The following is a 13,733-nucleotide window of genomic DNA, read 5'->3' as shown; positions in this document are numbered from 1 at the left end:
AGCGAAGCTGTACCCTACGCATGCCTAAAGCAAACCTCTTTTCTTTCAATTAAATTTCTGCCTAGCATACCTTTATACAGCTATGAGGGTTCTCTTGTCCTTGGTAAGAGCTAGAAACTGGTGCAATAGGGTCCACAATAGCAGTCGGATCACTCGTACACATTAATTGAATGCAACAACTGGTAAAAAGATTTACCTTTAGCGAATTACTACAGCAGCCTCTCTGAACTTTACTATTTTTCTACTATACTTACATTTTCACGGAGCACTTAGGCAATCATGAACGCCCTGGTGCATACAAAGCAGCTGTTACTGCTTGCCAGTCTTCACACGGCGCAGGAATTCTAATGGTGATCTCTCTTATTTGAACAAAATTAAGTTCTCTGGCTTCTGCCAAAGGTTGTTTACAAATCATTTCTTTCTTCACGAATGTCATATACCGCAATATAACATCCAGAAAGATAATCTGTTTTTAAGGATTTGCAGTTACTACACAGGCATTAGCTTTTTAGCTATGTCCAGACAGGTCTGAATTCACGCTTTCTTTTCTTTATAATGTTTTAATAAAAGTTGTTACACGGTAACAGATTACTGTGTACAAAATGACCAGCTCTGTTTTAAGAATATTTATTTCACAGAAACAAACACTTATCCCAGATCAATACTTGCCTTTTTTCTTTTCTTTTTTCAAATCATATAACGTAAGTACTACGTTTACTAAACAGACAATTAATTTTCAGACTGTTCAAAGATGACCAAAAAAAAAAAAATCAATGCGAAACACAGGTTTTATTGAAAAGTGAATTCACCAACAGTAGGATACCTCATCATTAAAACAACTCTGCTTTTTATGTGTATTCTGCCCACGGAAACATGTGCACGGACCCATGTGTACTACTATGCTGACAGCTGGCTCAAAAAGAAATTAACAGCGTCATGAGCAGAAAGTCCAATGGTCCAAACTATCTTTGTTTCAGTCACTGGTCTAAAAAAGAAAAAAAACCTACAAACTAAAAACCTGCAAACATCAAGCCTTTAAAAATCATTGACCAAATAACCATTGGTTTGATTCCCCTTTTCCTAATGTGTTTCCTGGTTATTTTTTCTGAGACTTAAATCCTTGTCTTTGGGCAAAACATCAACATACAGTAAAGAACAGCTTAAAAACTACCATATGACTCAAGTCAGCTAGATTTATGATAAATTCTACTCACATATCAGATAAGGTCCGTCCAGAACAACGATACTCAGAAGACACTACTATGGTTTAACTTATAAATTTGACCCATCAAGTATCTTACAGTGAGAGCCACCAAAAAAAAGACCAAAAAATGAGACAGAGCAATGACCAACATTTTGAAACATTAAGCCAGGTGGCCTTGTTTGATTTTAAAACTCTTACTGAAGCAGTTCTTACTTTAAGCAAATAATGTTTAGATTTGGTAAGAAATTCTTTTCCCCATTCTAAAGTTGCTTAAAAAAAAGTTGCAGGTTTTACGGCAAACAAAAAAAATTAGGACAAAGTTTCTTTGCCACCTTATATCTGACAGCGTAACTTCTAAAGTGTAACATCCTATTGCTTATCATGGTTCCATACATAAAAGCGAACAGTGCGCAAAGTATTTCACAAAATATTAAAGTAAGTTAGTAAGTTTTACGCTTTACGGGTATGCTATCAAAATGCAAAATAAAAGGCTCCCAAATTACTCTTGAAAAGCTTGAAGACTGAAATACCTTCCCTGGGAGAAGAAATAAAGACACTTGAAAATTATTCAAGGAAGAGCTTTCATATGGCAAAAGTGCCTTCTCAAATTACCACCACACAAAATAAATTAAAATAACATCTTTCCACGTTCACACAGCTTTCAAAATTTAGAAGCGTCCAGATGCCCCACAGAGCAAAAACATGTAACCTACATGACACTGGCAAACAAACTGCTACCTTGTTCTTGCTGTTCCATGTCACTCATTTCTTTTACTGCCTTCTTCAGCCAAGACATATAAATCAGAAATTTTAATTTCCAGCAAGATTTCGGTAAACAAGACAATATACTCACCCTACCATGCTTACACCTACAGAAGTTTTCATTTTCACAGTGAAGGCCCATTATTGACCAATAATACTAAATTTTGAGGCTGTTTTAATAATAAAGGATTAAAGCTGAGAGGTGGTTGTAGACAGATATTAAACCTAGCGCTTATAAAAGATATTGTCACCTGATACGATTTAGTATTTTGTACTATTCGCACCAGTTAATAAAGGCTCGTCAGACTGTGCTCTTAGTTAATAACACAAGGCCAATAAAGCTATCTTAGTATTTTGGGTGGAAAATGGGAGGGCAGAATTTGAAAGATATTAAACAAATAAACCAAATGCAATTACCAGTTGAAAATAATAGAGTCATTACCCAAATATAAATTTGGGTTCTTAACAGTAATTAAAAAAAAAAAAATCCATTGTGAATACTAACTGTGTAAGCAACTCTTATTCATGAAATTAAATATCGATGCAGTAAAAGGTTAGTTCTCCAAATACGATACTAAAGCATAAGTAAAGGTACAAAACCATTTGAAAAAATACCTCTTGCAAAAGCACGTTATTATACTAATCTAATTCAAATTAGAATGGCAAATACGTAAAGCAATGAAAACCAGAGCTTTTAAATAGCAAAAAATATCTTTTAACTTGCCTAATAAAGAATAAATTTAAATAGCAGACAATGCACATGTCACTCTGTCTGGAGAAACTTATTTACATTTCCATTAATTTAAGTGACTTGTTATGAGTTTGGAACCTACGAGTGATAATTCACAAGGTTTAATCAATATGCAGAGGTGTTAATGATACAATTTCATGACCAGATTTTGGCGAGACCTCTGTTTTAGCTCTAACAACGATCACTGACTTTGTGATTATTTTATTTTTTGACTTCATCTTATAACAAAATATACCTAGTACCTAAACGCAAGAGTACAGTCAACATTTTATTTGGGATAATGTTTAAGTATTTTCTCTAATGTCTCGGCCCGGTGGGGAGGGCAGGGGGAGAAGAACACTTCCCTCAGAAATATCTCTCTTGAAAACAAAAAAGTTCACACACAGATTTTGTTTCTGAGGGCAAGGCTGAATTAAACAGTCATAGATTTTTGTCTCAGCTATTTTAAATGGAATTTAGCTGTAAGCACAGATAGCTATGCTTCAGCAATTATTCAGTTCGGTGGAGAACAATTTGCAGGATTAGTCAGTCTGCATTAGCTGTGTCAACATCTGTGGGATGTGCATTGACACCAATTCATAAATCTATCACCTGGAGTGCAAGAATACCTTCTCAAATCTACGCTGTGCTAGAGTACCATTCATGAACTCGTCATTTCCCCTCCCTACCATTAACAAGAAGTTTACTGCTTAAAACATTAAATTCCCTTTAGATTCCACTACTACTGAAAAGAAAATGCAGCACTAGATTTATTAGAAAAAAAAAAAATATCCTTCAAATTGGCCTCTCTTTAAAAAAAGCTATTAAAGAATTAAAGTATTTCTCAGGTGATGGTTTTTATTTTACCAAAAAAGTTAGCAACATCTTTGTATTAAACTATAGCAAGCAGAGTCTTTCTCTACTGAAATATGTCAGATCAGACTTGCTGTGCATTTGGAATATTATTTTCCCCCCAAGGTTCAATCTCCTTGAGGTACACGTCATGTCTCCCCACGGCACCCAAAAAAAGGTCTTGAAACCTGGACCCTCTGATTAGACCAAACAGAAAATAACCGAAAAATTCCTCTGCAAGGTTTACGCTAACTTGTCTTTTATTTAAATCTGTTTACAAATGTTGCAAGCCTTTATTTTAAAGATCCTTTCAAAGGTACTTTGCAAACTGAGACAGTCAAGTTCAGATCAATGCCTTACACACGTTTTACCATATAAACAAACAAGCACTGCTCATTAAATTCTAACCACTATAGATTCTGGAGTTCTCCTTGCATCCTGTATTTTGCCACCACAATTAAAGTTAAACACAGGATAACAATGTCCATCTTTAATCCCAAATACTTACTTCCGTGACGCTGCCTGAGGGACAGCTGGGTAGAAGATGGAAAGACAGACTAGTAGCTAGAGCTATTTAACAAATTCTGAGCTCTGTGTATATTCTATTGAAAAGATGATAGTTGAACAAATTCCAATCAAAAAAAGCTGTTCTACTTGTATACTTTAGAAAGACTCAGAACAGACTTACTATTAACTGCCTTAAATCGCCATTGCACGGAAAAAGACAACTATAGCAGGGGACCATCCTAGTAATCTTTACTCTCTATTTTGTCTATCCATTTTTAATAACAGAGGTGCAGTCAGTAAATTATGCTGCTGTTTTTCCCTATTTAGGGTACTTCCTCATGTGTCGTGAGTTTCATGAATCTGCACATACAAGTTCTATAGCTTTATCTTACCTTGCAAAGAAAACTGATGTTAAAACCAAGAGACTGTGCGTTTCTGGAGCCAGAGTTCATGTAGTTTCCAAGGAACAGCACTAACTCTAAAAGCTTACTAAAGCTTTCACTCTTCTTCATCTCTTCGCAAGCCAGTGTAACCGCCATAATGTCAGGTTTGATATTGTTTACGTGCTCTTCAAACATAAGCTTGAAAAGGATCCCATTGAGACGTGACCGCAACATTTTCACTGAACTCATCTACAAAATAACAGACATTAAATCAGAACATAAAAAAACCAAAAGCTTATTTAAGCAAAATGCTTATACTAAAAAAAAAAAAAAAAAAAAAGTATTGTGCAACCAGCAAGACTCTAGTTTCTATATGTTTTCACTGACTATCTTGTACTTCCAGGAATCCGTACCTGCCCATGGGCATTCTTCTCCAAACCATACTCTTTGCCTGAAAAAAATCAGCAAAGCAACGTTTTGAAAATAAGAGAGTGCTTTGTGTTACCAAACCATTTAACTTGTGAATTCCAAACTCACGGGCAACAAATGCACACTGCCAAAGCCCTTCCTCCCAGCAAAGGAAACGTGAGTCAGTTCCACCAGTTCACAAGAACCGACGACCAGCCTGAAAGTACCCATTGCAAACATTTTGTCATATCTCCAGTGAAGTTACCCTTGAACTGATATTTACCAATTTTCTAAAACTAAGCTTCTCAGTTTTTCTCCCTTCAGAAGTGGCACAACAGTGTCTCAAATGTGCGTGCTGATACCAGCATAGACACAAATCACTACACTTCAGACGGATTAAGGTAAAGAATTTTACTTTCCAGTTTTAGACTCTCTCACTGAGCTGACCCAAAGGTCTCAACTTGCTCTTGGTCCCTGGGAGAGTAACAGCGGGGAGAGACAATGAATTCTTCGGGACCCTTGTGGAAGGACACGGGAATACCTGAGCGACTTTGAGACACAGGAGGTCAAGACTCACTAGGCAGATATTCATATCAAGCCAGGTCATATTAGTACTATTGTTCATGAAATATTTCCTGCCATTGAACTGATATGAGCTGTTAATTGTGATATTTACAAATCACATCAGTGCTACATCTAACAAGGTGGTTATTTTTTCAGTTTTTAATTAACATGAAACCCAAACTTTTGTTCCATTATTATCTACACTTATAGCAAGTTATAAAATAAATAATATGAATCCTACTGGTATTGATAACTACCAAACAAGCTCAAAAGTATTTTAAAGGTACACTATGATATATATTTGATCCTAAGACTTTTCAAGTTCAAACCATCAAAAAGCCCCAATCTATGTATCCCAAAGAATAACCAGATTCAGGAGGTGCATAAAGAGGTTTTGGCTGAAATTCATTAGACTAAGTTCTACATAAAAAAGCAATATACCCAGAGATACTAAAGTAGGTATTTATTTCTGGTATACTCTTTAATTTCTAGTTCCATGGCATGTTTCTGTAGGCAATATACTGCCTGCTTTTCAACTCCTTGTCTTTTTGTCCTTCTAAACAACTTTCGTAAGACTACTAACCCAAGATACTATCATAAACTTTGCAAAAGGTAGTATATGACTAATTTTTTCTTGAGCTGATAAAAAGATGGGAGGTTACAAATCACAGCATTGTAACACGGTAAATGACAGATACTGAAATGTATCTACAGAAGTGATTCGTTAGTTTAAATGCCCAAGACCAATTTCATTAGAGTAGCTACCAAAATATTTTGCACAAGTGATCAGCAATATTGCCTTCTACTTAGCAGAGGAGATATTCACATGATATATTTAAATTTAAGAGAAAAATATGTACTGAAAATTTTTAATCCACTTAAAAATTTTCATTTAAATGCGGGAATGATTACCTTCCAAATCTAACTCCTAATTTTAATTAGCAGAATACAGAAAGATTTCTCCCCCAATGTATTCACTATCAGTGGTGTTCCTGAAGCACTTTGTCCCCCTGAAAGAAAAGCTTTGTTATGTGACAAATCACAGATCTTGGCTATCAAAGCAGAAAGATTTTCATGTGTTCATGTCTCTGATGCCCAAAGCTTTACCATGGCACCTTGAGGAACCACAGTTTTTCTACCGGTGTTATCTACCAGAAGCAGCAGCAATAACTTTCATAGGAAAGACTTGGGGGGGGCCTAAATAATGATCAATTCATACTAAAATGAACATAAATATGACGGCACTCCAGATGGTCTCCAACAATTCATATGATCAGACCGAACGAGGAAAAGGAAAGAATTGGAAAAGAAGCATTTCAGCGTAACTTGCAATCTTTTTTTATATATCCCCATTGTCACAAATTTCTCTGTGAGCCTCTATAAGCCAACATCACACAAAGTCTTGAAACATTATTCTTCTAGTCATTCCTTATTGCAGAAATATCATACTGAAAACATCTGCCTTGAAAGGATCTACCTTCAGTGGCCTGCAGTAGATGGGAATTAAAATTAATCACAACTTGCTTTATCTTTTGTAGAACAATCTCCAATTACTGACTTTACTCAAAATGGCACAGGAAAAAGGTGTCAAAAGCTTTAGGCATTGAAAACAGAGGGCAACAAAAACATGTATAAGCCAACAGAACAGTGTGACTTAAACATCCGTGAAGAATAATCCTTTACAACACTTCAGCCAATCTGTACTTTCTTTGATGCTGCGAAGTGTCATAGAACACTGACCATTTCTTTGCTTTGCAAGGTAGTCTGCCTACCAAACCAGCAGGAAGTTTTAATTTCATTTGCTGATCTGCATAATATTTTCCAAGTACCTTAATTTCAAAAGAGCTGTTTCAAGTGGGTTGTTTTATATACATCACGCTCTTTATGTATCAATAGAAGATGACCACAAATGCCATTTTATTTCCTCCTTCCCAACCCTGCCCTGGTGTTTCTTTCATATGCATATTTCTAAATACGTGATTTCGCTGGCTGATAAACGTATTGAACTTAGAAGAATCGTCTGAAAATAGTAAGGTGCAAAGATTAAATTCACTTAGAAAAAGGTCAAATTGTTTTTAGTTTACAAAATTAAGTGTCAAAGGCATATAAGAAATAACACATTCCAATAGGGGCATGCAATAGCAAGCATTATCTCTGACCACAAACAGTTAAAGAAGAAAGAAAAAGGGGGCTGTTTTTTTCCCAGCTAACTGTGAGCACTGGACTGCATGTCATTTCCCCTTCTGGGCTTTCATAAAGGTCTCTCGTCTGATTTCTCTACCTAATCAAGTTCTTTATTCAGTTCTTTATTCTTTATTATCATCATTCAATTCTCAAGCCCTGGATTAAAACTAGGTTCAAGGGTTATTGGAGAAAGAGGCATAAAGCACAATTAAATTTGCCTCATTTCCTAAGGAAAAGCACTGACAATCCTACAATACAAATTTGTCAACTTACTCAGACTCTTACCTATAATATATTAAACAATTGCCCTTTTATTTTCCCTAGTCATGTCCTAGAAAGATTAATTCTTCAGCAGCTCCAGAAATTACAATGAGGCAGAACGAGTGGCAGATAAATTCAATTAAAATGAGTGAATGACTCCAAACCAATGCAGGTGCAACAAACTTGTCCAAGTTTTGCTGGTTTGTCTACCTCTCAAGGAGACCGGTGCAATAGAGCTCATCCTGGTTACACAGCAAAGAGGGTCACAGAATCTGCAAGTCTCTACAGCGACTCAGTGAAACTTATCCCCTTGCATTAACAATGAAATTACTGATAAACCAGTTCTTACCAGGTGAAGGAAGTTTTGCAAGTCACTAGATACCAGCAAAAAAAAAAAAACAAAAAACAAACCCTCCCAGTTTCCCAGAACATACAGCAGAAAGAAAATTCTTTGGTAAGCTCCAGTCACTTGTTTTGTTGGCTCACTAAAGAGTTATTAATTAAAACTCACACCACATAATTGTGGAGTGATCTTTTTAAAAGTGGTAATATTCTTAACTCAACTTATAAAAAGAACAAGGAAATAAGTACCAGACCTAACAGATACACTTCTGATTTAAAAAAGAAGTAAACTATCCAACAACGGCTACTCCTCTCAGCTCAACTGGTTTTCCGGTATCTATCAGTAAAAAAATAAATGAATGCAAACTCTCGTAAAAATTGTACTAATAACAGTTACTATCTACACATACTTAATACACTACTTGTATATTGGCAGCTTCACTGAATGCTTGTGGTTTACCAACGCATCAAGATAAAGCAAGAGAACTGTTCCTTCTTAGGTTGTTACTGATTAATAAATAGATGGTAATGGTTTCCTACTGCAGACCTTGCACTAAGACTAACCAATCTCACATTTCTACCAAAATTCCTCATCTTTGTTCTGAAATAAAACATTTTTGGAACTTTACGCCGTTTATTAAAAAAATAAAATCAATAGCCTAAAGTTTTTCCAAAGAAGTCATTGATATCTTCCATTTTCTAAATCCTCTAAAAAAATCTCATTAGCTCAAATTATATGTGTCCCTGCCAAAAAAAAAAAAAAAAAAAAAAAATCACTCAAAAGGCAGTTCTGAAGCCAAATTAAGCTCAAATCAGAGCTTTTTAGTAAAAAGCTTGTTTCGCTCTTTCTTTTAATACGCTCTATTTCTGTTTTAATACATTTTAATGTACATAACATCATAAAATCCAGCAAAAGCAAACCTAGCTCCTGTGGAGTTAGGGATAAATTCTAAACACATTACAGAGGCTATCACCATCATTATAATCTTTTAGACTGACAAAGTGAAATGAAAACAGGAACTAATTTGCCTAAGGACTTGTCGGGTCTTTGGAAGACCAGAAGCAGAAAGAGAGTCCTCAAGCCCTAGTTTAGTACTCGGTATCATACAATCATCTGCCAGCATGTATTAGGGTAACTTATGCAAATTTTATAATTTCAGTCGGAGACAGGTTCTAACCATTATAATACTCCATGGAATGGAGTATTATATAATGGAATGGAATTCCATGGAATATATAATGCTTATGGAATAGACATATGTATTGAACACTAATAAAAGCAACAGAATACGATTTACAATTTCAGTTCTAATAAGAATCCACACCTCTTCTAGAGCAGTTTTGCAAGGTTCTAGGTGTTTGTATATATACACGCATACGTGTGTATATATACATAAAATACATATACACACATGCATGCATTTTTATTTTTAACCAAAAGGTGAAACATAACATGAGATACTATGGGCACGTTAACTCTTTCAGCTGTTTACAGTTTTTGATACAGCAGAAGAAATTTAATTGAAGTAGTTAATGCCACTGAGTTAATGGGTTTTTTTATGAACTCTTGGAAATGTAACTACCTGAACCTAGCGTGTTCTCCCTTACTGTTTAATAAACATACAAGACATGCAAACAAGGCAAGACAGTCAGACAAAAGATTTGGTCTGGCACAGAAATTCCTGTTGCTCTTAACTACATACCATAATTCCTTCCAGAAAATTACCTAACATGTATTTACAGAAATTTTTAGATTATCACTCATCAATAAATAGATGATAACTTTTTCTAATGCAGGACTTGCAGAAACACTAACCAAAATAATATAAACCCAAACTTTTTCTTTTTAATCTCTTTGACAAAATAGAACCCTCCAGTTAATTATTGCACTAATACATACCACAACTCCAAATTGTTCTGGCTCAGCAAGATCGTTATATTCATCCTTTAATTCGGCTAAGGCATTGAGTTCTTTCTGCTCAGGAAGATTCTTCACTAGGTTCTAAAACAAACAAGGTATTACATTAAATTTGTTATATTAAACTAGCTGAGATCTTAAAATAACACGTTTAAAATACCACAACATGGAAATGCATGAAGATATCATGGAAAGCTTTTTTTTATTTACGCAGCTTTAACACTATAGAAACATTAAATCAAGCCAGTAATTATTTAATACAGACATCAGCACCTCTGTTACAGTCTCTAATTTGAAGAGTGCCTTCTCAGTACTAAAAAGTTAGACAAAACTCCTTGATGCTGTCAGGCCCTGCAGAATCAATCTCCTTTTGCCCTCCTGATTGCACGGACCGTTGCAAAAATTAAATCTTTCGATACTTTCTGCAACACTAGTCATAGAGTTGAAACATCTCAAAACATGCTCCTTTAACTTGAATTTCTCCTGGTTAGGTTATAGCACATCGGGTCTCCTCCCATCAGAAAAGGTGCAGTGCCATGTGTTCCCACAAGTTATGAATAAAATGCACCCTGACACTACGACAGAAGCGATAACGACTGTTCAGGTCTATGTCACAAAAAAAAAAAAAATAAGCTTCGCTACGAAAAAAAGTTATGTGCTTTTTAAAAAAATCAGAAAAGCAACCGGTGCTAGAGAAGAATATTTTTTCCAGATATAAAAATCTTCATGGGAGAAAACCTGTACTATTAGAGGTACATGTGACTTACTTTTAGAACATACCAATCTTGCCATCACTCTTGCAAAATTTTTTTATTCGTTAGGAGAATTTGATTACTGATCACTCTGCCAAGCTTGATGAAGTAGGCATTAAGGTGCAACTTTCAGAAAGGCATCAGTCTAATTTGTCAAATTTGCAAGTGATAGCTAACTGAACTCTCCAAGCTGAGAGAATCAAACATTCGCCCATCTTAATAAGGAAAAATACAGATGACAAGCAGTCTCATACAAAGTGTCCTTGTTACAGAAGGACATTTTACACTTACACAGGGGAGTACTGAGTGTCTCAGTGAGCAAAGTTCAATATACACAACAGAGATAAGCATCAGATTCACCTGGATGTCATGCAAATAAGCTACGGTCTCCTGTTTAAACCTAAGCATGCTTCCTTTCCTATCAACCCAACCCCACAAATTTCTACTTGAAGAAAAAAAAAAAAACAAAAAACATTCTTGCTCATTTGATTGACTGTTTAATGCTGGTAAAGATCAAAGATACGAACTTTTTTTTTTTAAACATATTTTCATTAGGTAGATTATTGGCCAAAAGCTGTCATTAATAATTTCATAGTATTTGTGAAATTAATTCACAGTAATTTCACATAGAAAAATGTATATTTCAGTACACATTAATAAACTTACAATAAAACATTATTTTTTCCATCAATGCAGAAATACAAGTGCCTACTACTAAAACTGCCTTTTTTTGTTTTTTGCCACGTAACTAGGATCTGTTAACACGCTTGATCATTTCTTTTTCCTCATCCACATCCCTTAACAGTCCAGAGCTAATAGATCAACTCATTTTACCCTCAGCTTCTAAAACGAGGAGCTCGGCTCTATTAGCACTGCAGCCCCCCAGACATGTGTTTAAATATGGTTACTTGAATAACTGAAAAGGAAGCTAAAGCATTCAGTGATCACATACTCAAATCTTTGTCAGTACTTTAGGAAACAGTTTCATAATGTATTCATAATGATGTGGATTTAAATAAAAATATGGTAAATAAAAATAGTTTACCTAAACGTAAGTAGTAGTAGAAATCTGAGGCTGAAATTAAGAAGCTGAAATTATCACTGTCTACTCACTGTCACAACGCCTTGAATTCTGCTAAACAAGGTGTCTGACAAGAGTATTTTTACAAGAATTTATCTGAAAGACACACTAGGAATTGAGAATATTTTTTCTGAGAGTGTTTTCCTCACGGAAGAGTTACAACAGTATATAGTCTACCACGTACTCAAACTGATTAATCCAATTAATTTTAGTGAGTATTACAACATAATTCTGAAAAGCAGCAAGAAACGAGGACTTGAGAAACAGAACTGAAAAAGCACTTTCCGATATGCTCAGTTACGCTGTACCCATTTGGCTTTCACCACTTTGATATTTAGAACAAAGCAGTTTCCACATGTGCATTTTTATAAAGTGCAAGTTTTGCTAAGCATGAAAGAAAGCAAGGTTTGCTTTGTAAAATTTTTCCAATCAGTAGTATTGAAGACTGTTAAACTGGTAAATTAGATGATAAGTCAGAAGATTAGAATAGAAATATACCAGAACAGACTGAACACGAAATAGATGATACAGAGAAGGAATCTCTTCTGGGTTATCAGCTGAACCTCCCCGCGGTGAGAACAACACTGCCACACCGTTCCCTTCAGAAACAGGCCCATCTCCACAGCCTCACTTTTTTGAAGATTACAGGCAGCTGAGTTTCTAGATAGCAGCATTCGCGATGAATTCATATACATTTATTCTGGTGTTAACATTGCCTTTCACTTATGCAACTTCATTTTTCTCCCCACTGCTTATGCACATCGCTCTTCTCCTCCTATAGTTATAATGTAGTCATATCCCCTCTCAGCTATTTATATTGCTAATCTAATCAAGCCAATCTTTTCTAGCTTCCTTCTGTAGACTGTTTCTCCATCCCTCAATCATCTTAAGTAGTTTTTAAGTTCAGCTTCTCCATTTTAAATTAATTTTTGAGAAATGTAGCAAGTATTTTAGATAAGGTCTTAGAAGCGCATTATTCAAAAGCATAATAATCATCCTCTCTGCTGGAAATACTTGACCTGATACACCTTGCAGTGACAGTTGCCTTTTTTATGGTGTACGGGCTCTGGCTGGGGTGAAGTTAATTTCCTCCACAGCAGCCCCTATGGTGCTGTTTTGACTTGTGACCAACGCGGTGTTGATAACACCCCGATGGTTTCGCTGCTATTGCACAGTGCTCGTGCAGCTGGAAGGCCACCTCCGCTCCTCACTCTGCAAGGGGGCCGGGGCAAGTGGCTGGGACTACTACTAGCATACAGCTACACCAGCAGTAGCTCTACTTGTCCTCTTGAGCACAGACTATTACTTCTCCTCAACCATTTCCAACTGATAAGTAGCCATTACAACATCAGCTTCCAGTGTTTTACAATTAAGACGCAAGATCATGACCTTTTACTTCAGCATAACATATTAAATCCTATTTCTATTAATCCAGGTCTCAAGATATACCTACATTGGTTGCAGAGGTAACTATACCCATATGAAACTATTCTGCATCTGAGGTATTCAAGGTGGGTTTTTTCTCCCTGTTGATTTTTGATTTTACTAACCTTACAGGCTTCTCAATCACGTGATCTGATGTCCCCAATCATTAAACATAAGCTTAAGACTTATTACTTATTTCCAAATACTATGTATTGTGTGCTTTAATTTTTTGTGAGAAGACTTGGTAGCCAAACGTAGTATTTTTAGCAATGTTAATAAATCTATATTGGAAATGTGTATTTAATTTTAGGGCCCACATTCAAAACCAATCAACTCCATGCCGACGTGGCCTGAAGCAGG

The 13,733-nt window shown here is 35.6% G+C and overlaps 1 protein-coding gene across 5 annotated transcripts in view; it reads right to left on the bottom strand.

Moving 5' to 3' along the window:
• The window catches only part of DIAPH2 (diaphanous related formin 2), a 225,110-nt gene that overhangs the window by 134,627 nt on the left and 76,750 nt on the right, over nt 1–13,733 (bottom strand). For all 5 annotated transcript variants that reach the window (XM_074601955.1, XM_074601956.1, XM_074601953.1 and 2 more), the window contains 2 exons: nt 10,098–10,199; nt 4,448–4,687 (listed from right to left, as the gene is read on the bottom strand). In XM_074601955.1, coding sequence (XP_074458056.1) covers nt 4,448–4,687; nt 10,098–10,199 — 342 coding nt within the window. The remainder of the gene's footprint in view (nt 1–4,447; nt 4,688–10,097; nt 10,200–13,733) is intronic.

This window comes from Larus michahellis, chromosome 9, assembly GCF_964199755.1.
Source record: "Larus michahellis chromosome 9, bLarMic1.1, whole genome shotgun sequence".
Lineage (NCBI taxonomy): Eukaryota > Metazoa > Chordata > Aves > Charadriiformes > Laridae > Larus > Larus michahellis.
Note: the sequence above shows the minus strand (reverse complement) of the source record. Positions and strands in the feature narration are given on the sequence as shown.